Raw genomic sequence first — 26,351 nt, 5'->3', positions numbered from 1 at the left:
TAAAAACAAAACAAAATTAGTTTAAACACACGCACTTAGATATTCACGGTTTTCATTAATACAAAAGATGAAGCAGAACATCACTCTCCCCTGGTTGTTTCCAGAAAGAAGAAATTAACCAGGAAACATGGAGATGTCCATTGCACTCCTTTATTTTGCTTACAGTGTGCAAATGTGCCTACTATGTGCTAATAAGCTTTCCATACTATGGTTTTGTTTTTTATGTGCTGTATGCAAATGTTCTAAATGTGCTTAAATGACCAATGCGCTGATGTGCTTACTGTGTGCAATGTGCCTATTAAGTGCTTTCCAAGTGATAAACTCTTTTTCTTTGCTTACAGTATAGTACATGTACATACATGTTTTTTTTTATTTTTCCATGTTGTACTATTTTGGTCTCTGTTATTATACTCATGTTTTGTCGTAATACAAGCTCTTTGTAGCTTATGTTGTATGTTTTGCAATTTCTAGATGGTCAATTTTAAATCAGTTCAGTGATTTAAATTCTAAAATATATTTTTTTATTTTTTTTCTTATATTTCAAGTTCATAAAATATTTTTAGTATTAATTGTCACACCGTAATAAAGTTTTAAGAGAAAAGGACGTTTGCACGATCAAGCCTTATTATAGGAGCATCGAAATGAGCATTTTATTCAATTTACACCTATTTGTTAGTTGTGTAATTTACAGCTTATAATATGCCATCAATATATAATTCATTCAAACTCTGTTCAATATTTTCCCCCTCCAAAAATAAGGGGAGGAGTATAAAAATAGCAAAATTTCGAAAGAAAAATAGTCAACATGTTCTGTCAAGATTAAGGTAGACCTATGGCTTGGGCATAAACAGAATAATAGACTACACGACACAGGTGCGCTCTGGTTGAAGTTAGGGTTAATTACGTCTTAAATATTGCCTCGAATAGTACGGGTAGGTCTCTCAAAAAGCTATTCCGAGTCATCTTTTTTTGTACATGTCATCAATAAAAAAAAATGTACATGTCATCAATAAATAATTCTTTCCAACTCCATTCAATATTTTCCCCCTCCGTAAATAAGGGGAGGGTTATAAAAAGGACAAAATTTTGAGAAAAAAATAGTTAACATTTTCTGTCAAGATTAAGGTAGACCTATGGCTTGGGTATAAAGTAAAACAGATTTTTTTTGTCATTTCCTTTAAGTATATGGCCTCAGACCACAAATACACTTCCAGGTCGTTGTACACGTATGAAGTGGGTGAGGACATTTCTGGCTGAGTACTAAATAATTGTTTCTATCTGATCTATGACAGATATGTACAGGTTTTTTACATTCAACAATATCTATTCTGGTGATTACAATTTTTGTTTGACAAAGTTTTCAAGTATATATTCACAGCAGGACACAACGAGTGATGAGGTTTGAAGTTGCACATTGATATATTGGGTACTTTCCCTAGGAAGATCCTGGTCTGCAGTACATGCATGTAAGGTGACAGTACCCAAATCGGATCACCAAATCATTTTTTTTTTTAACATTGAAAAATCTGAGGAGGAATTGAAATCATTTATGGTTGTATCAAAAAGAGATGTTCGATGGGTGTTCTAACGAACGAAATTAGTACCTGGGGCTCACTTGAGATATTTGTAGAACGTTTTGAAGTCACCAATTAGCGTCTCCGGTTTTTGCAAATGTCGGGACCCAAACGGATGGCTTTTAAAATTTTGCAGTATTGTACGCTTCAAATGTATTTTTATTGTCAGCATATTCAAAACATTTTATGATGACGTTTTAAATTTATATGACAAAAAGTATTTCTATAGTATGATTTTATTCCCATAGTCCAAAACAGATTGCATAGTCGCAAGGGGTCGCCATTTTTAAAAACGTAAACAAAACATTGACTTTTGAGTTTGATAAACGTTTTCTTGCGCTATTTGAACTTAAAACCTAATTATCTGTAGACAAAAATCGGTAAATGGCTATCTATTCTAAGACTACATCAATAATATAACTGATTTGTTGACACATTTAGTTATGGATAAGTATTTTTGCAAAAAGTGATCCGATTTGGGTATTGCCACCCTAAATTAATTTGTAGTTCCTGCCAGGCTAAAAATCAGCAACCCTCGATCATCTGATGGGTTATAGAAGTGATTTAGATACTCCCCATACACAAAAATATTGTACCATTCTATGATAACACAGGGAATTGTATGGCTCATAGTGACCAACAACTACGGCATGTTATTGGCTATGACGATCGCATTTATAAGCCGGGGGAGGAGCCCCGACGTCACGGACAATGAATTCGTATGTAAACAAGTTTTAGGGGTAAACAAACAGTCATAATTTGATACCGTCTCACTGAACTTACTACTCTTACTACAATCCGACTATATAAACCTTCATGATGCGATGACACATCTTTATTTTAGCAAACACATTGTGAAAAATCGAAAATGATGTAATGGCGGCTAATGGTGGATGGTGGTATGTTGTTGTAAAAAAAAGTCGTATGGACCAAAAATGTGATGGTGATAGAAAACGTAATTTACACAAACGATAGATAAAATATAAACATATTCAGTACTTACATTTTTTTCTGCCGATGGCAACAGAATTGAGACGATGGTTGTTGATGATGTTGAGAGGTCGTTGAGAGGTCAGCTGCTATCAATCGGCAATCAGGAAGATGTAAACATCCGGTTGCATCACGGGTATATTGAGGCCGAACATTTCCGAAAATTTCGAAACTTTTAACTGCCTTGCTAACGATACAAAACGTATTTTGAAGTCGAAAAAAATATATTTAGTTAATATTTACCGTTTTATTTTTGTTTTTGATAAACCACGTATAAAACATTTTATTAATCACTATATTTTTACCGGAAGTTGCGTGTAGCTTGCATGACCTAGTCAAGTGGCAGTTCCCGATTGAGATAATCAGGGTGCATTTTCAAAAAGAATATGACGTTGTGATAAGATCATATGTTCTACCAAGGAAAGGAATGATATTTACAAGCCATTCAAGTGCATTTGAGTCCAAAGTTACGCATAATAAAGACAGTAGGTCCGGTATTTGATTCAATTTAGTACCATTACGTACCGCTAGAGCGGCGTCTGTGTGAAAACGACATTTATGAATATCTTGAGCTCATTAACTAAAGTAATACCAATAGCTGGCGGCTAACGCCTTAGCTAAAAATCACATAGAATGATGCTGTACTCACAACATATGATGTAACAATTACACAAATGGGTGTTTTGTTTAATTCATTAGTGAGTACATTCATACAGTGCTCTAAACATTAATATCACCAATACCATAGTGGTTGTTTTCCCCTCCAACTTTACTGGCAATTTTTACATTTCTAAGCTGAATTTGTCACTACCAGGTATATTATAAGTTGTCTTTTTCCATTTATTTCTTACGTTATTTGGAGAAATCATCCCAACCTTTCCAATACATCAAACAATAAACCATGGCAGGTAAACTGGTATCCCTTTTTGCAACCGACTACCATAAAAGACTGATTCTCCAAATTCTCGACAGCATAGAACAATATATATATTGAAATATCAACTTTTTAATTCATGAAATTAATCTTTAGGCACTTCACAGTACTTACGAATTTACATATAGTGTCCCACAGTTAACCACGTGGGTATCTACATACATATACATGGAACAACCCATTTTATGTACAAGGATATCCATCATTCATTTTGTATGTAACGTCAAATGAACAAATATCTCTCCACAATTCTAGATTGATACCGGTCATATAAGCGTCCTGTTTGAATTTAGAAAATGCTGCTAGCTTTGTTTGTGACTAATTTAAACTTTCTCTATCTTGGATCTCCTGTCAGTTGTCTGCATTCAAAAGTTGAAAGGGTTAAGTGTAATACAATTTCGAAGTTTAAATTTCACCTGAATATCAGAGCCGATTGGAATCTCGGAAAGTCTCAAGCATTTTCCACGCGCTTGTTTTGGCACTGAAGGTGTTGGAGGTGTTTTGATCATGGGCTCTTTTGTATCAGCAGCACGTCTCTGAACTTGGAGCGGGACCATGTCTGGTGAAGCTGTAAAACATGTGGCATTTCAAAATAGCAAAAAACAAATTTTTCTCAAATGCTATTGAAGGTTAAATGTAGCCAAAGCAGATGAAAAATTCACAATTCCTGAATGCAATTAAGTACCGAGTCAAAGGGTCCTAACATTTAAAAATAAAATCCAAATTCAAGACTTCTTGGCTCTTACAATGGTAAATTGTCACAGACATTTTAAAAGATTCGAAATTTCACAAATCATGGTTCTCAATGCATTTCAAAGTACCGAGTCAAAGTGCCATCAAATTCAAAAGAGTTCTTGGCTGTTGCTTTGGTAAGTTGTCGTTGAAATCTTAAAAGATTAGGTAAAATATTGTTCATGCACAAACGTATTTCCAAGCACTGAGCAATATACTGTATTTTGGTCATAGCCAGAAACAGATTTACAATTTAACTACATATGTCATACAGTTAACAACGCCACCAGATCCTGATCATAAACGTTAACAATTAACTTATAAAGATTCAAGTAAGTTCTGTGCAGACCCATGGGAGGTGCTTTGCTACTGTGTTTTTCTGCATTCTCCTGTTGTGGTGGCGACGCCTTTGTGGTCGGAGACTTAGTCCCCGCCCCCTTAGGACTAGACGACTTTTCAGACTTTGGGGGAGTTTTCTCCTGTGGTTTTGGTTGCTTTCCTGTTTTGCCTTCTATTTCTGCCTGGGGTGCTCCCTGTGTCGCATCTTTCTTCGCTTCTTCCATTTTTTCAAGGGCACCTCCAGTGACCATTTTCTAGAAAGTGGAAAGTCAGGAGAGATCATTAGGATCATGCTACAAACTCTGGTCCCCTCCCCCCTCTCCACTCCCTGGTAGAATATATTTTGCCATTGTCCCCTACCCCGCCCAAAGCATGATACCTATGTCTGCTAGACCCTTCTGTGATACAATAAGAAATATTCTGCCCCCTTCATCAGTGTCATGATAAAATGTAAGTCTACCATCCTTCCACATGGCGTTATTTAACGTCACAGTGTGGTGTCAACTAGCAGTGCACCCTTTTGCACTGAACTTGGCAAGAAGCTATATTACTTATCATTAACAGGAATTTGACTGGGGTGTCAGTGGAAACTAGCAGTGCACCCTTTTGCACAGAACTTGACAAGAAGCTATATTACTTATCATTAACAGGAATTTGACTGGGGTGTCAGTGTAAACTAGCAGTGCACCCTTTTGCACAGCACTTGGTAAGAAGCTATATTACTGGGGTGTCAGCGTAAATGAATTATCAAACACATATTACGTAACTACTCATATTAAACTTTGTCCATTTCAAAATCTGTTTGAAAAATTGCCATTCTTAACCCGTCATCATAAAAATTCTCGATTCCAAAACCACAGACAACAACAATATTTTTCATTTTGCTATGCTGACCCACTGATTCAATACAAACCTGTATTAAATCCTCTCCTATTGAAATTTCACCAAATACTTCATCTTCTTTTTTCATTTGCCTGGAAAGAAATATATTGTGTAAACTAATATATTTATCAAAAGTATGAAAATTCCCTGCAATATACACGTTATTAGGACTATTTTTCTTGACTAATCATTGGTGTACATATTCTGCAAGACAATCCTATTACGTTAGGGTGTAGTGTTCTTACTTAAGGAAGACAGCCCCATTACACTAGGGTGTAGTGTTCTTACTCAGGGACAATCCCCTTACATTAGGGTGTGGTGTTCTTACTTAAGGAAGACAGCCCCCTTACACTATAGGGTGTAGTGTTCTTACTTGAGGAAGGACAATCCCCTTACATTAGGGTGTAGTGTTCTTTCTTAGGGAAGACAGCCCCATTACACTAGGGTGTAGTGTTCTTACTTGAGGAAGGACAATCCCCTTACAGTAGGGTGTAGGGTTCTTACTTAAGGAAGACAGACCCTTACACTAGGGTGTAGTGTTCTTACTTACGGAAGACAGCCCCATTACACTAGGGTGTAGTGTTCTTACTTAAGAAAGACAGCCCCATTACACTAGGGTGTAGTGTTCTTACTTAAGGAAGACAACCCCATTACACTAGGGTGTAGTGTTCTTACTTAAGGAAGACAGCCTCATTACACTAGGGTGTAGTGTTCTTACTTGAGGAAGGACAATCCCCTTACACTAGGGTGTAGTGTTCTTACTTAAGAAAGACAACCCCATTACACTAGGGTGTAGTGTTCTTACTTGAGGAAGGACAATACCCTTACACTAGGGTGTAGTGTTCTTACTTAAGGAAGACAACTAGGGTGTAGTGTTCTTACTTAAGGAAGACAGCCTCATTACACTAGCCTGTAGTGTTCTTACTTGAGGAAGGACAATACCCTTACACTAGGGGGTAGTGTTCTTAAGGAAGGACAATCCCCTTACATTAGGGTGTAGTGTTCCTACTTAAGGAAGACAGTCCAATTACACTAGGATTTAGTGTTCTTACTTAAGGAAGGCAGTCCCATTACACTAGGGACTATAGGGTGTAGTGTTCTTACTTAAGGAAGACAACCCCCTTACACTAGGGTGTACTGTTCTTACTTAAGGAAGACAACCCCATTACACTAGGGTGTAGTGTTCTTACTTAAGGAAGACAGCCCCATTACACTAGGGTGTAGTGTTCTTACTTAAGGAAGACAACCCCATTACACTAGGGTGTAGTGTTCTTACTTAAGGAAGACAGCCCCATTACACTAGGGTGTAGTGTTCTTACTTAAGGAAGACAGCCCCATTACACTAGGGTGTAGTGTTCTTACTTAAGGAAGACAGCCCCATTACACTAGGGTGTAGTGTTCTTACTTAAGGAAGACAGCCCCATTACACTAGGGTGTAGTGTTCTTACTTAAGGAAGACAGCCCCATTACACTAGGGTGTAGTGTTCTTACTTAAGGAAGACAGCCCCATTACACTAGGGTGTAGTGTTCTTACTTAAGGAAGACAGCCCCATTACACTAGGGTGTAGTGTTCTTACTTAAGGAAGACAGCCCCATTACACTAGGGTGTAGTGTTCTTACTTAAGGAAGACAGCCCCATTACACTAGGGTGTAGTGTTCTTACTTAAGGAAGACAGCCCCATTACACTAGGGTGTAGTGTTCTTACTTAAGGAGGACAGCCCCATTACACTAGGGTGTAGTGTTCTTACTTAAGGAAGACAGCCCCATTACACTAGGGTGTAGTGTTCTTACTTAAGGAAGACAGCCCCATTACACTAGGGTGTAGTGTTCTTACTTAAGGAAGACAGCCCCATTACACTAGGGTGTAGTGTTCTTACTTAAGGAAGACAGCCCCATTACACTAGGGTGTAGTGTTCTTACTTAAGGAAGACAGCCCCATTACACTAGGGTGTAGTGTTCTTACTTAAGGAAGACAGCCCCATTACACTAGGGTGTAGTGTTCTTACTTAAGGAAGACAGCCCCATTACACTAGGGTGTAGTGTTCTTACTTAAGGAAGACAGCCCCATTACACTAGGGTGTAGTGTTCTTACTTAAGGAAGACAGCCCCATTACACTAGGGTGTAGTGTTCTTACTTAAGGAAGACAGCCCCATTACACTAGGGTGTAGTGTTCTTACTTAAGGAAGACAGCCCCATTACACTAGGGTGTAGTGTTCTTACTTAAGGAAGACAGCCCCATTACACTAGGGTGTAGTGTTCTTACTTAAGGAAGACAGCCCCATTACACTAGGGTGTAGTGTTCTTACTTAAGGAAGACAGCCCCATTACACTAGGGTGTAGTGTTCTTACTTAAGGAAGACAGCCCCATTACACTAGGGTGTAGTGTTCTTACTTAAGGAAGACAGCCCCATTACACTAGGGTGTAGTGTTCTTACTTAAGGAAGACAGCCCCATTACACTAGGGTGTAGTGTTCTTACTTAAGGAAGACAGCCCCATTACACTAGGGTGTAGTGTTCTTACTTAAGGAAGACAGCCCCATTACACTAGGGTGTAGTGTTCTTACTTAAGGAAGACAGCCCCATTACACTAGGGTGTAGTGTTCTTACTTAAGGAAGACAACCCCATTACACTAGGGTGTAGTGTTCTTACTTAAGGAAGACAGCCCCATTACACTAGGGTGTAGTGTTCTTACTTAAGGAAGACAGCCCCATTACACTAGGGTGTAGTGTTCTTACTTAAGGAAGACAGCCCCATTACACTAGGGTGTAGTGTTCTTACTTAAGGAAGACAGCCCCATTACACTAGGGTGTAGTGTTCTTACTTAAGGAAGACAGCCCCATTACACTAGGGTGTAGTGTTCTTACTTAAGGAAGACAGCCCCATTACACTAGGGTGTAGTGTTCTTACTTAAGGAAGACAGCCCCATTACACTAGGGTGTAGTGTTCTTACTTAAGGAAGACAGCCCCATTACACTAGGGTGTAGTGTTCTTACTTAAGGAAGACAGCCCCATTACACTAGGGTGTAGTGTTCTTACTTAAGGAAGACAGCCCCATTACACTAGGGTGTAGTGTTCTTACTTAAGGAAGACAGCCCCATTACACTAGGGTGTAGTGTTCTTACTTAAGGAAGACAACCCCATTACACTAGGGTGTAGTGTTCTTACTTAAGGAAGACAGCCCCATTACACTAGGGTGTAGTGTTCTTACTTAAGGAAGACAACCCCATTACACTAGGGTGTAGTGTTCTTACTTAAGGAAGACAGCCCCATTACACTAGGGTGTAGTGTTCTTACTTAAGGAAGACAGCCCCATTACACTAGGGTGTAGTGTTCTTACTTAAGGAAGACAGCCCCATTACACTAGGGTGTAGTGTTCTTACTTAAGGAAGACAACCCCATTACACTAGGGTGTAGTGTTCTTACTTAAGGAAGACAGCCCCATTACACTATAGCTAGGGTGTAGTGTTCTTACTTAAGGAGGACAGCCCCATTACACTAGGGTGTAGTGTTCTTACTTAAGGAAGACAGCTCCATTACACTAGGTTGTAGTGTTCTTACTTAAGGAAGACAACCTCATTACACTAGGGTGTAGTGTTCTTACTTATGGAAGGCCTGTATCTCTTTACAGCGCTCCTTGTGATCATCCCAGTGAGCCTTCTGACAATCTACACAACAGTACGTTGTCTTGCACTTGCTGCACTGGAAGCTCCCTGAAAATTTTAAATTAACAAATTGATCAGATTGTATCAGCAAAATCTTAAATCCAATACAATATACTGAAAGCAGGATACTTTCAACAAGGCATCACAAGTGATACAAATCTTGTCGCATTCACACATTGTGACATATGTAAGAGGATATGAAGTTGCTAGAACGATGACAAAGTTTTTCTAGAAACAGTAACAGTGACCTTGAACATAGAAACCTGAAATGCAAAGTTTGCGAGATTTAAGTTGTTGCAATCCCCTTCATATGTTCAACATTAAATGTACAAACTCTGTAACATAAGCAACATTGATGAATGACATGATTTTTTTCAGAGTCATGTCAAATAAAAAAGTTGGTATGACCAGAATATTTTATATCCAGTTTTCTCCTAATAGTTACAGTAAAATCCTCCCATTCATAAATTGTGTCTTGTTCCTGTGGGATAGACGTATTACATGCAAAATTTCTATTTACCTGGTTTTTCACAGAGAGCACATGGGTGGGTTTCAATCTTTTGTTTGGGCATTGCTTTGCCCGCTGAAATAAAACAATAAAAAATGCTTTTAGAAAGATAACAAACGCTAAAGAAATAAAGTAAAAACTTCCATTTCTCATGTCAGTGTACTAGTAACTAATTGACATTTTCAAAAGAGTAGCTTTTATCTGACAAAATAGTTTTCTTTACAAAATTGAAACGAAGCTTTTTAAAAATTGGATGCAAAATGTGAAAATTTCTCGAAATTCCTTTTATATTTCTTTATATTCATGAAAAACTATCTTCAGCCTAAATCTCATTCAGTGAGAATGCAAATACTTACGAATTGAGTTCAGAGATTCCATGCTACCAGGATGAGAACTTTGGCACTCAAAAGGAACTTGGAACGGGCCTTGATTAGGGAAGTTGCCTTGCCTGGCACCTCTGAAGTTCTCGTTGTTCATATAGGGCTGCCCACGTCCGTTACCTTCATGGTGTTTTTTGTTAAAATGTCTCTGTCCTCCAGCCCCATGGTAGTTGCCCCTGGGTTGATAAGATGGACCACCCTGTGGATAGCCACGGCCATAGCCACCCTGATATCTAAAGTCCTCATAGTAAGGATTTGGGAAATGATGTTGAACTCCTCGACCCCTCCTGGGAGATCCGTAGTAGCCTCTTCTTTGACCTTGCATGAAATTCTCTATAATGTTGAAACGTTCATTCAGAGTTGGACACGTTTGACAGAGTAACACAGCAGGATCTGCAGATTGCAGTTCATTCTCAATAGCAACTGCTTGGAAAGAGAAAGTAGAAACTCTCATCAATCACAGGAATGTTGTTTTGTAAAAACATTAATTTCTTATATAAAACATAAAATAAAGAAAAACTAGACTAGTTAACAAAAATGTATTCAACTAATAATACTGTGAAAAGATTATCAATTCTTTAATATACAATTAACGAAAGTATAGATGTTGTAGCATTTTCTACTCTTTATATCTTTTAAACACCAGTAATATGAGGACAAGCTCTCATAAATAATAAGGTAATGAAAAGTAACTGTACTAAATACCAAGATAATTAGGTCTAACTTTACTAAAGAGGCTTAACTGCACTTTATGAAAGTCAAACGAATCAAAACATAACTCTGGAACAGTTAAAACGGTCCAGCATAATCATCTTATGTTGCTGGAGCCGTATTTCAGATAAATCTAATAGTTAGAAATGTAAGCTTGTGACATAAAAACTTGTAGAGATGAACTGGTAATTTGTTATTACAAGGTTGACAGTGACAATTTGACAGGGACTAACTTAAAACATAAATATAAGCAAAATATGCATGCAGACACATAGCAATCACATTTTTCAATGGCAAAATACATACAATTCTTAAGAGCAATCTGGTTTTTTTTCTTAAAGTGAAGGTACCACTGTGTTTCTAATGAAATACACAGGTGTAACACCGCAATACATTTTGGAGATTGAGAAAAGAACAATCTCAATATTAACAGTAACTAAACAATCTTTTGTATTTCTTATGCATTCTGCCACTACAAGCACACTTTCAATGCAAGAAGTCCAGTGAATATAAGGAAGGGAAGTGAGAAATTTAACACCAAAGCAGGTTTCGATAAACAGCAGCAAAACAGCAGTAAAGTCAATAAAGGGGTTTTAAGCAAAATCAAAAATCGTAAAATGTCGGGGTAAACCTGCACATCAGACCAGCATAATGCACCCAGAGACACAAGATATTGTCAGGGTTACCTTGTCTGCCATATTGAGTCGTGCCCCACATGTGTGACATCCTGCCACGGTTGCCATGTTGATAAGGAGAAGTACCAACTATACCTGGAGAGTTTGAATGATAGGACTGTGGTGGATATGGCGAGTTTGGTGAGTAACCGAGTAATCCTATTCCCCTTGAAGCCCATTCATGCATGTGAGGGTTGTGGCTACCCTCATAAGGGTAGCCTCCACTAACATATTCACTGGCTGGCAGAGGATACTGCTGTGCACTGAGAAATGAATATTCAATGTTTTTTAGCTGAATCAACTAATATTGAGGATCAGAAAAATTACACCTGTAAAATCTCAAGTGAAAAGTCACTAGGCTCGATTTACGCAATATTCCAATAAGTGATTGTTATTGCTGAATTTACTGTGTATTCAAATTAGTGTTTTTTGTTGCTGAATTAACTGTATATTCAATTAATTTATTTTTATTGCTGAATTTACTGTGTATTCAAATAAATGATTTTTATTGCTGGATTTAATGTACATTCAAATAATTTATTTTAATTTCTGGATTTATTGTATATTCAATTGATTAATTAATTTGCTGGATTAACTGTTTTATCAAACACATATTCTATTCCCGACTCAAAACTACTTACCCAGCTCTATCTATTACGTGTCCATTGCTCATGTCTTGATTGTTCTTTTTCTTCCCCATGGTACTGCCATTCACCTGGAAACAGCAACTCAACACCCTCAAAAACTACTACAAGAAGTAAGCCATGATTATCTGCCACTTATCCATTACTAAGGTCTACAGTATACTTGGTCTAAGAAATAGGCATGGCCTGGTTTGTAGCTACCCGAGGAAATTTACTATTTTACCAATATTAATTTGCCTCAAAACTCGTTCGGAAATGAAGGTATTCAAGCAATGACCAAGAAAACTATGAAAATATAAATGCGACCTTGACCTAGGCATACTGAAACACAAACTCATTAGAGGTATTCTCATACCTGGTGAGCACTGTATCAAATTTTATCAAAATCAGTTCAGAAACTAGAATTATGTCAGTGACATTAAAGCCGCTCACCACTTTAAATTTAATTGCTTCAGTAACACGTTGAGCATCAATATCTACTATAATACCTTAGATATGTGTTCTGTATTCTGCTAATTGAAAATCAGGTCATGTGATGATGTTGCCTTTGGAATTTCCAAAATCTATCACCTCTTAAATGATTCATTAAACATATTTCTAACTCTCCTCTTTTTTCACCCTCTTTTGTGACGCATTGTTGTAATTTTCATTAATTAGCATCCTCCAATGATGTGACATGAGCATTTACGTGCAGAATGGCAATCAGTGAATGGTTAATTAAGAATACCTGGTAGGTGTATTTTGTGCTTGTGAAATGAGTAGTGGGAAAACATGCATGGAGAAACGAGACATTGTACTCCTTTTATTTTTATTTATTTTTTATTCATATTAATATATATGTAGTGACTTTATTTACTGTCATTGAATATACAATTCATCACAAAATCTCACAAATATTCTTGGAATATATTTAAATTATATTTCTCAATGCGACTTTACCAATGTAAGAGCTATTTCCCTTACACCGGAATGGATAATATTTTGACACAGCGGGAATTCTTGTCAAACAGTAGCGGCAGTTGTGTCATGTTCTTAAATTATTTCATTTTCATAAATAAATACACCATAAATAGCATGCTGTGTTACAGAAATGTTTGATAAGCATACACAGTTCACATATCGTCTCGTCTCAGAGCCACGTCCGTGGTAGCAACGATAGTTTATTACCATTATCAACCGAAGCATGATATGTCATATTACGTTCCCGTTTGAAACATCAAAATAGAGGTTATACTTCATCACTCATACGGTTTATAAGTATATATATTTATTTATTCCTTTATAAGTATATATATTTACTTCTTCCTTGTAATTACAAAATATAAAAGCTAGACCGTACAGACAGCGTCAACACTTGACAGTCTTCTCGAATCAGAGTCAAGAAAACACTTAAATCTTTACGCATGTGAAACGTCCTCAGACCTCAATCCGAGTTGCTAAAATGCTCAAACCCAGTGCACGAATGAAACATTCCCGTTTGTATTTAGTTTTCACCACCACAACACTCGTAGAATGCACCGGAGATAAACATTTTGTTTTCAGCAATTATTTAAAGCATATATTATTATTTGGAGAAGAGTTTCAGAAGACACAGGTGAGTGTCAGAGATTCTACTTTCTATTTACGATAACGCTATATAGCGGAAGCATGCAAGACTAAATTATGCGCACGCACCTCGAACGGAAGTGGGTCCGTCATTTCGTTCTCTGGACAGAATTAATAAGCCGCTCGGCTCTCGCCAAGAGTGGCTTAAAAAGTCACTCGAACAATGACAGATTTTCTATAAATAGTGAGTGACCTTGACCTTGGGACCCCGGAATACAAACTTGTTTAAGGCATATTAATACCGGACAAATAAATTATTATGAAATAAAATAAGTTATCTTCGTTTGGGAGACGTGTCAGAATGGGAAAAGTGATGACTATAATAGTAATTATTTGGAAGTTATTAACTCAATGTAATGGAGGCATTGATTCCGGGTCAACAAACATGAACTTGGTGGAGATATTTAATACCTCAACCTTCATCCTGTAGGAAGCCCTCTAAAACATGACCTCAGTCAAGACATCAAAGTGATTAACACTTGCACAAAGTCTGGTGATGATGCCATGATAAATTAGCCTTTTAGAAAGAGCAGCGATAAAAGCTCCCCCCCCCCCCCCCCCCCCGCCGCAAAAAAAAACACGTTTAAAATGCTTACCTTCTGTTGGCTTCCAGATGTACTATCGCTGTCTGTACTGGTCTCAACAGCCGTTTTTGTTTTCGGTCTTCGACTAGGTAAAGACTTGACGAACTCTTCCTCCTCCTACCAAAACAACAGAACAGTAAACTTTTATCATAACATAATGTCTTACCATATCAGCCATCGTTGTCTTACAATGGTAAATATTTCCGCTGAATTACCACAAAATCTTGGCTATAATAATTCTATTGTTATTTTATTGTCTTTAGCTAAATAGCCTCATTAAGGTTCTTTGTCTGTACAGGTTTCATTCCGTTTTTTTTATTCCTTTCATTTCCTAACTTGCAAAAGATGTATTTCATTTCACAACTTAATATATCCTTATCAATATAAATGTACTGCAATACTGTAAAAAAACATCTCACAGCCATTATTTTTTGGAGACTTGTTCAAATGATGAGTTTCCCTGACTTTATCGTGCACAGATCTCAGGTCTGGTGACCATGGCACATGGTACTAAGGTTAGGATGATAAATTTGATATTCATTTCCTAGGTAGTATTCTTTACGGAAAAATTGTAATCACAAAAATCATGAAAATTGACACCCCGCAAAAAAATTCTATACAGTATTTTTCAAGCCTGGATTACCAGCATCAGGAACAAATCATCACCAGTTTCTATGTACAGCAAGACTTTGTTAGTCCGCAATATTCTCAACATGTATTTAATAGGGGTACATATACAAGATATCACAAACAATAGAGTTGAAAATGGATGTTTCTTAAAGGAGTTACAGGTACAATATCAAAATGATGTAACAACACAATAAATAAAAACGCAGGTATTCTTTCATGTTGAATTAACACTTTACTGCATCAAATTTAGGGTAAGTGGGAGACGATATCCCAGAACCATCATCCGACATTCATCAAATTGAAAAAAAGAGATTAGGAAACTGTTGGCAGAATCTAGATGACCCCAATCACTCATGATTAGACAAACTTTGTTTGCATTCATTAATTTATTACAAAAGCATAGTAGTTAGGCAAATAAGGTAGAGAACTCCAGCACTCCCCAGTCCCATCTCCACCAAAGAAAAGTTAAAATGTTTTGCCATTTTTCTGACTTCAAACTGCTTTCCCATTTTGTATATCAAACAATATATACATAAGAAATAAAGCTATTATAAATTTCCTTTTCACATTTTTTTTAATTAGCCAATGCACCTGGACCTTTAACTCATTCACCCCTGAAGACACATTTGAACTCTTCTAATTTAAATGTTGGAATAGTTCATTATGAAATTTTGGGGGTGAATGAATTAACTATAAATGAAGATTGGAGCTTATCCACTGCCCAACTGGTCATCATATTAAGTTATACTTTCCTGTTACATCACTGAAAATGTTTTCAAAAAGTCCCAACTCCCCAAAAAAGGTTTAAAACTTATATAAATTGTCTTTGTATGAACAGGAAATTCACTTTTCATGCCCTGTATATAGTATATGTGGTAGGGCTCACCAATCTAACAGGAATTTATCAAATACAAAATACGTCTCAAGTTTTTCCACAAAAACTTTGATATGCCAGGTTTTCCAGTATTCAAGATCTTATTGCTTTTTTCTCTTCTCAACACTTAAAATATCTATCACATAGTTCTATTAAAATATCTTTCCTAGCTAACTCATTCACCCCTGAAATTTCATAATAAACTATTCCAACTTTTGAATTGGAAGAGTTCAAATGTGTCTTCAGGGGTGAATGAGTTTAAGTACATCACTTTAACTAACAGCAATTTTCTACAAAGTTATACAAACATTTAATACAAGTGTTCAATATACCCATGATAAACTCGTATCTTTAATTCTAGTAGTCATCCAGTAGATTCTTAGACTGAAGTGGGCCCAATCAATACCTTAATTCTAATCATCATTCTATACGCTCTTAGATCGAAATGAAACCAATTATTTCCTTTATATAGTGATCATACCTTGTTTAACTAAGTGTGTACAATCAGTTTGTTGTTGACTAGAAGTGTCATCCTGTACATTCTTAGTGGGCCCAATTTACACTGCTCACAACATGAAACGTTTGTTTGTACTTAATTTCAAAGTTAACATTTTGATTTGCTCACGTCTAAAGAAGTCTTCTGAGTCTGACAACTACATCTGAACTTGTGTCAGTTTAATTGTTAATATAATTCCTGCATTTGTTTTCTGTTTTATATTACAGTACAATCATGAAAACCATGAAGGATAAATACACCACAAATGTTTCATGTCCTAGAGTAGAGAAACTGTAACTTCTCCACACTCCATTCAAACCCTGATAATTGAGTGTCCATCATCTCCAACAATTTGTTTTACGAATGTCTTTCCTTTACCAATTTTTTTTCTTTTCGTTTCTTCATTTCCTCCTCTGACATTGCTATTCTAACCCGCATTCGGAAGCGGCCAATATTGAACTCGTTGAATTTGGCCAGCGCTGCATCTGCATCAGCAACCGATCCCATATTTACAAATCTGAAACACAAAAAATCAATATTGGCTGAAGAAAATTAACATTATTTCCTTTTTCACTATGTTTAAACAACATTAAAGTACATAATAGTGTTTATCGCAAGTGTTTGATGTAGGATATGGAAATTCTACCCATGAGTGAAGAATTTTGGATCAGAACCATGGCCTGCAAAGGTTCTGACCCCAAATTCTATGCTAGAAGGTAGGATTGCACTTTAGCACAGTTCTTAGAAGTAATGAAATCAACCAATATATTGACTATAAAGAGACACAATTGATAGATTTAATGTTCCCTGCTTTGACTGTCAATCCTGGCTAGACCATTACCTGCTACTTCATACACAAGTCTGTATACAAATCATGAACAGCATGGAAAATTCATTGCTTAAATTGATAACTTTAGTCAAGACAAACAAGCTTTGATTTAGATATCAATTTGGAAAGAAGGAGGCAGTATAGTGCAGATGGAGGAAACTAAGGGCAAACTTGATTCTGACGTGCCGAATGCCGTGTTTGTCCTTGGCGCCGGCATGCTATATTCAAGTGAGGCAACATACGTGCAATATGGCCGACACATGTCACATTGTGTATTGCTTTGCCTGTGTCTCCAGTCCGGCGAAACTTCTTCAACGGCACATGCCAAACTTGCACGCGCACTTAAGGGACAGAATCAAGTGGTAGTGCCGCCTTCCTGGCAGAAACCAGCAATACTGGCACGCCAGAATCAAGTTCGTCCTAAATCATTAGCACTGCTTTTGGAAACATCAGGGGGTTAAAAAAAAAATCTTTCCTTCTTTCATCTGAAATATGTGTACTAAGAATGTCAGTATACATTAAAATGAAGCTATAGAACATCTACCCATAAGTGTCTCCAGCATCAGGGTTCTTAGAAACACACTTCTTAGTACGAAGACAAGCGCCCGCTTGGGAAAACAGGTTGTATAGTCCATCCTGAAATATACAATATACATCAGTAACAGAGACATTCTAATACTACATAGTAATAATGAAAGGCAGGGTTAGAAAATAACACTTGTCCACAAGGCTGAGACCAGCTTGTCTTCAAATAATATCATCTGATACTGTATAAAACAGGAATAGTCCTTTCCAATAACTGCTGAAATAATAGATAGTGTAAGTTAAATGTCAAAATTTTCCAAGACTTCACGGAATATGTGTTAAAATAAAAGGTTTTAATGTCATCTACAGTTAATTACTTCTTTTTCGTGCTGGGGATATTTTTTCAGGAAAACAGAACATTTTACCGACAAAGAACTAGCAAACGATACAAGAAGTCCCGTGAACTACCATGTGAAAACAGTGTCTAGCCCCTATGAAAGGTCACAGTATATCATCAATTACTTTTATAGAGAAAACATTGTAATATTTTCATACTGATACAAACATACACAGAAATCGGAATTGGGACCCCTCCATCCCCCATCCCAAAAAAAAGATGTCCAGAAATAGAAACCCTCATGATCATTGTATATACAATGGGTAAATTAAGGAGCTTTGAGAGTTCAGAAGCACGATTTAAAATACTCCAAAGTCGGACACAAAAATATTAGGCTCCACTATATTATTTAGCCTTATTTACAAGTATTGCTTAATATGTAGTGAATTTCAAATGTACATTTCTATATCAACATGAGTACCGCGGGACGGAACAATATATACCCGTCGAATGCCATATAGTGATATATACTTTCTTACATTGAAATAAGATCAGAGTGGTTAGCTGAGATGCTATAAAAAATGTAGAAGATCTCCGGAAAAAAATCAAATACTTAAATGAACAAAGGGCAATAAATTTTGCAAAAAACGTGGAATCAAAATTCTTTTCAAGGAAACACAACAACATATCAGGATTATTTAGCCTACTAAGGTTCAAAGAAATCCGCCAAAAAATGTAGGCGATCTCCGGACAAAAAATCAAATACTGAAATGAACAAAAGGCAATAACTTTTGGAAAAATTGATGAATCAAAATTCTTTTAAGGGAGACACAACTTCATATCATGATTATAATGTATACCAAGTTTCAAAGAAATCAGTCGAAAAATGTAGGAGGAGATTGCCGGACAAAAATCAAATACATGAAATACACAAGGGGCAATAACTTTTGCAAAAATTGTTGAATCAAAATTCTTTTCAAGGAAATACAATAACATATCATGATTATTTAGCCTATTAAGTTTCAATTGAAATGCGTCAAAAAATGTAGGAGGAGATCTCTGGACAAAAAATCAAATACTGAAATGCAATAACATTTGGAAAAATTGTCAAATCAAAATTCTTTTACAGGAGACACAACTTCATATCATGATTATAATGTATACCAAGTTTCATAGAGATTGGTTGAAAAATGTAGGAGGAGATTGCCGGACAAACAATAGTTTAAGCTGGATGGATGGACAACCCCATATCATAATACTTCCGTCAAATTTGACGGGCGTATAAAAATTAGGAGCCCTTTTCAAGTCCAACATCTGTAAATTAAGTTTGCAAAATATAGTTATACAATGTACCAACATATCTACCCCAGTTCTTCGTGATCTGAAGTGGAAACCCAACAATTACTTTGCTTGGCCTTCCATGTTCTAATTACCAGTAGACACAAAAACAACACACAGTAGCTGCAGGTTTCCTTTGTACAAGCTCAAACTGTTTTAACTGTTTTAGTTCTGAAGGTAATATATTTCTACAATTTTGTTCCTGGCATAGAATTTGGATGGTTTACATTTTGCAAAACAATAGTCCAAACTAACTCTCTATGAGAAGAGTGACAATTTCAGTTATATTTTGCACAATTTTTCAGGCTGCAAATATAGTGGAACTGTTTTTCAAGTTAATCATTTTTGTACAAAAATTAAAGGAAACAAATGATTATATATGAATGACTGCTTGTCTATCCTTTACTGGGTATATAACTATTATACTTACATCTGTCAGATCATTGGGAATACCAGTGATGTACAGCTGAATACCTTCAGACTTGCTACAATAAAGAAAGAATTGAGTTTGTTAGATGGATGGGAGAAATAAAGATCATTTACTAGTCCACTTTAGTTTCTCTAGTTTTTGAATTGCATCCAGGAGTTTTCACCAATCTCGCAAAGATTTTTTTTAATTGGATGTGTTTGTTTTCCAAGAACAGCTTTGTTAGACAGTTTTGGCTAGTGTAGTAAAACTATACAAGAAATGTTAAACCTTGCACATTTTGCTGTGTTCAATATTGTAATACCAAATTCAATTGGATGGACTGCAATTAAGTGGTGGTTTAAATATATTTTGCAAGCATCTACAATGTTTCGCATCTTCTCAAGTTAAGTGAACCTGTGATTTTTCATTTTTGGGAGTAAATGTATTTTCATTTCATTTTAAGGCAACAGGACATTCCCCAAAACTGCCTCCAGGGATTAATACAGGAATAGAAAGGTATTACCCTTTCTTGAAATGGGGGAAAATGTGTGCTGTAGGTGCATGACCCATCCAGCCAAGGCTGCAGGAAAGAGCCAGAGGGAGAGTACGGGGGGAGGAGCATGGATTACATCTTTAATTTTGTTTCTCGCTGTTCATTATAGATTATAAAATATCAGCAGTGACAATTAACAACACCGGGAAAACGAAATAAATCACTCAGTTGTGGGGAAAAAATGGAACCAAGACAGATATTCATATGGTAGTATTTTAGTTACAAGTGGGTGAATTTTTAACTGAAATAGTAGAAAATATTGGAGTGGGGAACTGACCCATATTCGGCCATAAAAAGGCCTGTATATATCCATGACCTGATCACCAACTCTTCTATCTTTAATTTGTTTTTCATTTCACATACCAGTACATACATTCAACATCAAATTTGAAAGCTAACTAATTTTTCCAAGATAACAACTTGCTACAACTATTTTGACAGACAAGCAATAACTTCACCTGGGACTATATCAAAATCTACGATATCTGTACAACTATTTTGTGTAAAAAGGTTTGACACAAATTGCCCTTGACCCTGGAAGTTACAGTAACCAGTCAATTTTAACAAAACTAATACAAATGTACCCGACATCATGGCCATTAGAATAATAATGCCTGGTTAACATTGAACTGGTGGAATGAAGAATATTTGAAAATGTCTTAACCAATCAGAGGACAGGATAGCTAATTTAGACTTGTTTTGATTGGAAAAATAACACCATCTGTTCAGGGCTAAGATAGCATTGTTCAGATCCTGTTTGGTTAGCAATGGCCTGGTGGAAGTTGAGTCTCCAACAAGCAGAGAACAGTGTTCCCACTGAATCTAAGCTTTGGGAGTGTATTAGATACATTTTCTAGATTCTGTACCCCTATACATAGATAAGGCAATTCTTGAAAACTGGGGGTACAACCAACTGTTTTGAGGGTGAAACACTCATTTGGGGGTTTCTAAGAACACTGATTGTGATTCTTTATAAATTTAACAATACTTACTCCGACCCATGGCCTTAGCAACGTGCCCATATAAATGCACCCACATATAACCATCACAACTAGTTTAACATTCAATTAGTACCTTCTCTCAATTTTGCTGGGCAAATACTGTCCTGGCCCTCGGTCATATGTGTTGAACTTCTGGCACTCATAGTCATCAAGACGAGGGTCCCAACCGTCCATTCCACTGAAAAGTGTCAAACAAAACTAAATTTTCTTCATGCTTTTGAATATGAAAACAGATTTTGTGTGGCAGATTCTGAAGATAATTTAACATTTTGGTTTGGTTTATTTGTGTTTGACATCCTATTATTTAACAGCTATGGTCATTTAAGGACGAGCCAGGTTTTGGTGGTGGAGGAAAGCTCAAGTCCACGGAGAAAAAACCACCGCCCAATGGCTGGTGATTGCCCCACATAGGTCTCTAACCTGCGACCCAGTGGTGGAGGGCTATAGTGGCAGCAGAATGTCAGACGCCTTAACCACCACTCTAATTAAACAGGAGTCCGGAAAATTGCCAAAGGTACATACATTACATTCACACATTACATTCACACATCTTTTGTGATAAATATCTTCATTCACCCAAATTTATGCTGAATGTTGGTATTGATAATAACCCTGCATGGGTTATTCTGTTCTATTCAAACAGCGTAGATGTTATTTACCCACTAAGGTATCTGAAACAGTTTTCTGTTATACAAGGATTTTTTTATAAACAAAACATCTTACTTTCCATCTGCAGCCATTTATTTCTTCTGTATGAGAGCATCTGAAATCAGTTAAAATAAATAAATGAGAAACTCAATTACTAAAATATACACCACAAACATTTTTAAAAAAAATTATAATAACCAAATAATCTAAAGAATAATGGAGCTATAATTACTCAAATCTGAACACAAAATTTTAAAATCTAAATAATTAATAGAACACGTATATACTGGCTATAGCTGTCATATTGAAAAATTTCCTACCAATTTGAGAGTGTGATCATTATTAGATTGAAAACTTACTGATGTCAATATCCTACTCCTCCACCGCTGACCAGCCCAGCTACATAGATGTGCTTGTCACAGATAACTGAACTGCATGCATAACTGTACGTGGCAACATCTTGTGAACCGATCTGTTTGTTTTTGATTTAGCGGCCAATCGACAAAATAAGGTCATTAAATGGCCAATGCACGGTAAAATTGTATTGCGATTGGTGACCAAGGGAGGCCATTTCATGAAAGTTGAACCTGATAGTTTTAGAGACCTTTCTTGTATGTTACCAGCTCATTGGGGTTCGAGTATGTTATTACTGGAGTTTCCTCCGTAAGTATCAGTACGTACTGTATTGTGTCTTTTCGTATTGCAGAGTTATCTGCTCTTGTGAGCAGGTATTGATGGTTACGTCATTTGTTTGCGAGAACGTCATAAATTTTTGAGAAAGACGTAATTTTCTCACACAAACTAATGACATAACAATCAATACTGCTCACAAGAGCAGATATCTCTGCAATACGAAAAGACGGAATATGCTGTAACAGTTTAGCCTTTTTTTTTCATGTTTCATTTCTGTTTTAGTTAACACCAAACATTTGTTTTAAGTTGAATATGTACGGATTAAAATCTTGAATTGAAATAAAACAAGGAAATATTGAAATAATATTAATACTAAAATTGGTTGTGCAAACCAAACCCAAATATCCAAAACTGAACTGAATAAAAGCTGAAATGTAACAGCCCTAACCACAACACTGATCTCTTCAATCAAGACCTTTAAAGATGCAAAGCATGATGACGATCAGTGCAATACATGACTAGCAGTCATCAGGTTGGGGAAAACCACCAACTTGCGTATAATACGCAAACTCGCCTATTATACGCCAGTTGGAGTATGGATTTGTTACTAAAATTAACCCATATCGTTTTAACAGTAACTTTTTCAAGATATTATTAAAAATTGCACTAATTTACGACAAGGTTAATAATATTTTGCTAAAAGATGTTCACTGAAAGCATTGGCTACTTAGAAACTCGTGTAACTTTACCGGAAGTATTGCATCTGTTTTTGGTACTTTCCCACATGCAAATTAAGTTTATTTTTGCATTTGTATTATGTTTCATGAATGAATAAATGTGACTTGGACAAACAATTTTAAAAAGTTGAGATTAAAGTGATTTTGGCTATTTTTAGTAACAAATCCATATCCCTATTGGCGTATAATAGGCGAGTTTGCGTATTATACGCAAGTTAGTGGTTTTCCACGACCTGGTCATATCATTTGGCTGTATTATTCAACTAACACAAAAAAACACCTCAGGCAAAATAACTTGGTATGTACATCAGCACAGGTGGGTTTTTTTTTGTGCAGTTTAAAATTGTATTTGCGAGTACTCGAAAGAGTATTCACAGATAGATAGACCCATTTTCATGTTTATATAAAGTTTAATGCACTCCACCAGTACTTCTAATTTTTAACTATTCTAAATTTTGGATTTCACTTTTCTGATTGAAAATTGCAATATCTTATTGTTAATTATAAACAAAAAATATTACAATTCGCATTCTTTAAATGCGATAAAATCTCAGAAAGTTTAGCAACGCCCCAACCTGTTTCTGACGGGAAAATTGTCAGATTGCAATACAAAACTATGGTTGTTTTAGTTTTCAATTTTATTTGCCCCTACTTCCAAAGTTCTATGGTAATTTCAAAATAGTTCAGACATTGAAGCTAAAAGAACACAAAATAATGATTGTCAGGTCTTCAAAAATCGTGTTTACAATAGTAACCCCGCGACAATTAATACACCAGAGGTTGTATGCAGATTATCGGAAGAACTCTTCCTCCTAACCAACAGACTAATACACACATGCAACTTCAAACAATTAATGAATTATTGCCATTATGACATCAACTGTTTTGCAATTATGGCAGAAAATATAATTCTGTTTAATCGAAAAATATTTGGAAACATTGCTTTCAAAAATCACAAATATGCAAAAGGCTGCATGAGCCATGGCTTCCTTCCCGCCATCACTCATCTGTGCAGCGATCATCTCATTCCGAAAGTAAACATCAACAGTAAGCCCAATGTTGACAAGTGCAACGTGACCTTCCTCAAATATTTCAGCAAATTACAAATCTTAATCATTACAAATATGTTGCATCGTCAAAGAAAACGTACCAAATAACTATTACAGAAATTTTGAAGTTTGTCAGGAGCACATGCTTATCCATCCATTTAGCTACTTTTGCATTAACTCAATGCAATCAGTTGAGCGTTTGTAAGACATGCTCTATTAGAGTAAAGCGTTTGATCTACATTGATGTCAATATTATGCCTCCTATTACATGTTTGTTGCTATTTGACACCTTAACACATATGAAATAATTCACTGGTTGAATATTAATAATTAAAAAATGGTTTATATGTTCTATGCATGATATGAAAAGAAAATCGTTGCATTTGTAACGACGACAGGACAAAGTTTTAAAAACGTACTATAACACCGAAGTGGTATGAAGGTTCCGTGGTGTAGTGGTTATCACGTCTGCTTAACACGCAGAAGGTCACGAGTTCGAAACTCGTCGGAACCTGATGTTATTTTTTATTTACTAACAAAATAACGAAATGTCTGTACTCCAGAAGAATTATTTCATTCTAATTTTTTTTTTAAATTCCCGCAGAAACATGCTTCATGTTAGTCATGTAACAGTTATTTGTCAAGTAACGTACACGTACGTGGCCAATATTCACTGTCTTGATTTATGACAAATACTACATAAACGTATTGGTGGATTTTGCCGCGCCGGTAGCGGTCAAGTTTTGGGAAAATAAGTTTCCAGGTGAACGGGTTGATCAAGTGTTTAGCATTGTAAATGCACCTAATTATCCTGTTGAAGTCATTGAAGTACATTTTAAAATTGTGCATAATGCTATATTTACGCGTCAGAAAATATTCAAGATTTGTATATCTGATACGGATACTTGTCCTGGTTGTAAAGTAACAACGGAGGATCTGTGGCACATGTTTTTAGTTTGCCCTGAATTACAAAATTTCAATTGTTTTTTTAGAAATTTACTTGATAAGTTATTTGCTAGTGCGGTACTTACTGGTAATGTAAATAGTATCAATATTGACCGCCTAGTTTTATTGGGATTTTATGAAAAGTGGAAGAGAGTATACAGTTATATGATTAATTTTACATTGAGTGTTGCGAGGTATTGTGTATATAAGCGGAGAAATCTTGTAATGTGTAAAGAAGGAAATGTTGACATTGAAAAGTTTTTTAAATTCACCTTCAAACGTTTTGTAAAATATATTTTTACATATTATAACAAAGAGAAAAATAGGGCAATATTTGCCAAATATTTCATTAAGAACAATGACGTTATTTTGTTGCGAGCTGGTGATGTTCAAATTGTGTTTTAAATTTTGGAGTAAATGTATGCTTGTATGTTCTTTTTAATTGATTTTATATAGTGTTAATTGTTCTGATATTACTTAAAACAACTAAGTCAAGTAATAAATCTATACTTAAAAGCATGTACAATCTGTGATAATTTTTTATTGATTGAAAATACAGTCATATGCACTGTGAGGAACCTCGGGGGTCCCAAACCCCGGGGCCCTATGACTGGACCAATAAATGCTTGATACATTCTCAAGAAAAGAAAAAAACACGTCTGCTTAACACGCAGAAGGTCACGAGTTCGAAACTCGTCGGAACCTGATGTTATTTTTTATTTTTTCATTATATGGGAATTAAGTGGGAACTTTACAAAATAACGAAATATCTATACTCCAGAAGAATTATTTCATTCTAATTTTTTTTTTAAATTCCCGCAGAAGCATGCTACATGTTAGTCATGTAACAGTTATTTGTCAAGTAACGTACACGTACGTGGCCAATATTCACTGTCTTGATTTATGACAAGTACTATACAAGCTTAAACACGTCTAAGTTATATACATCTAAACACGACTAGTTTATATGAAACGACATATCCGATGTACGCCATACCCCGATCAGATAAACTAAGGTTATTTGAGCATCCACCTTACAGAAAACTTTCATATTGTGTTAGAGTTGTCTCCCTCCAAATACTTCACTAACAGATTGATACTATTCTTGTTACTAGGGGTCCATCA

General features: G+C 36.0%; 1 protein-coding gene and 1 non-coding gene across 7 annotated transcripts in view; one reads left to right on the top strand and one right to left on the bottom strand.

Annotated features, from left to right (window-relative positions):
* Positions 1-24,464, bottom strand: part of LOC110452511 (tudor domain-containing protein 1-like) — a 49,397-nt gene extending 24,933 nt beyond the window's left edge. Inside the window, exons 1-16 of one of the 6 annotated variants that reach the window (XM_021501096.1) lie at positions 24,383-24,454; positions 22,222-22,334; positions 21,938-21,977; positions 21,288-21,392; positions 19,682-19,736; positions 17,596-17,687; positions 16,601-16,739; positions 14,235-14,339; positions 12,031-12,104; positions 11,402-11,652; positions 9,981-10,427; positions 9,637-9,699; positions 9,056-9,164; positions 5,483-5,543; positions 4,580-4,823; positions 3,915-4,066 (exon numbers count right to left, since the gene is read on the bottom strand). In XM_021501096.1, the coding sequence (XP_021356771.1) occupies positions 3,915-4,066; positions 4,580-4,823; positions 5,483-5,543; positions 9,056-9,164; positions 9,637-9,699; positions 9,981-10,427; positions 11,402-11,652; positions 12,031-12,104; positions 14,235-14,339; positions 16,601-16,739; positions 17,596-17,687; positions 19,682-19,736; positions 21,288-21,392; positions 21,938-21,954 (1,914 nt within the window). In that variant the 5' untranslated portion in view covers positions 21,955-21,977; positions 22,222-22,334; positions 24,383-24,454. Of the gene's footprint in view, positions 1-3,914; positions 4,067-4,579; positions 4,824-5,482; positions 5,544-9,055; positions 9,165-9,636; positions 9,700-9,980; positions 10,428-11,401; positions 11,653-12,030; positions 12,105-14,234; positions 14,340-16,600; positions 16,740-17,595; positions 17,688-19,681; positions 19,737-21,287; positions 21,393-21,937; positions 21,978-22,221; positions 22,335-24,382 lie in introns of all 6 variants that reach the window. The other 5 variants (XM_021501087.1, XM_021501114.1, XM_021501105.1 and 2 more) reach the window with 5 other exon arrangements.
* A 258-nt stretch (positions 24,465-24,722) lies between these two features.
* Positions 24,723-24,795, top strand: Trnav-aac. The gene has a single exon. It is a non-coding gene; the product is annotated as a tRNA-Val (tRNA).
* The last annotated feature ends 1,556 nt before the right edge of the window (positions 24,796-26,351 follow it).

Source organism: Mizuhopecten yessoensis, unplaced genomic scaffold, assembly GCF_002113885.1.
Source record: "Mizuhopecten yessoensis strain PY_sf001 unplaced genomic scaffold, ASM211388v2 scaffold757, whole genome shotgun sequence".
NCBI classification, from domain to species: Eukaryota; Metazoa; Mollusca; class Bivalvia; order Pectinida; family Pectinidae; genus Mizuhopecten; species Mizuhopecten yessoensis.
The sequence above is the reverse complement of the archived record's forward strand: the minus strand, read 5'-3'. Positions and strand labels throughout refer to the sequence as shown.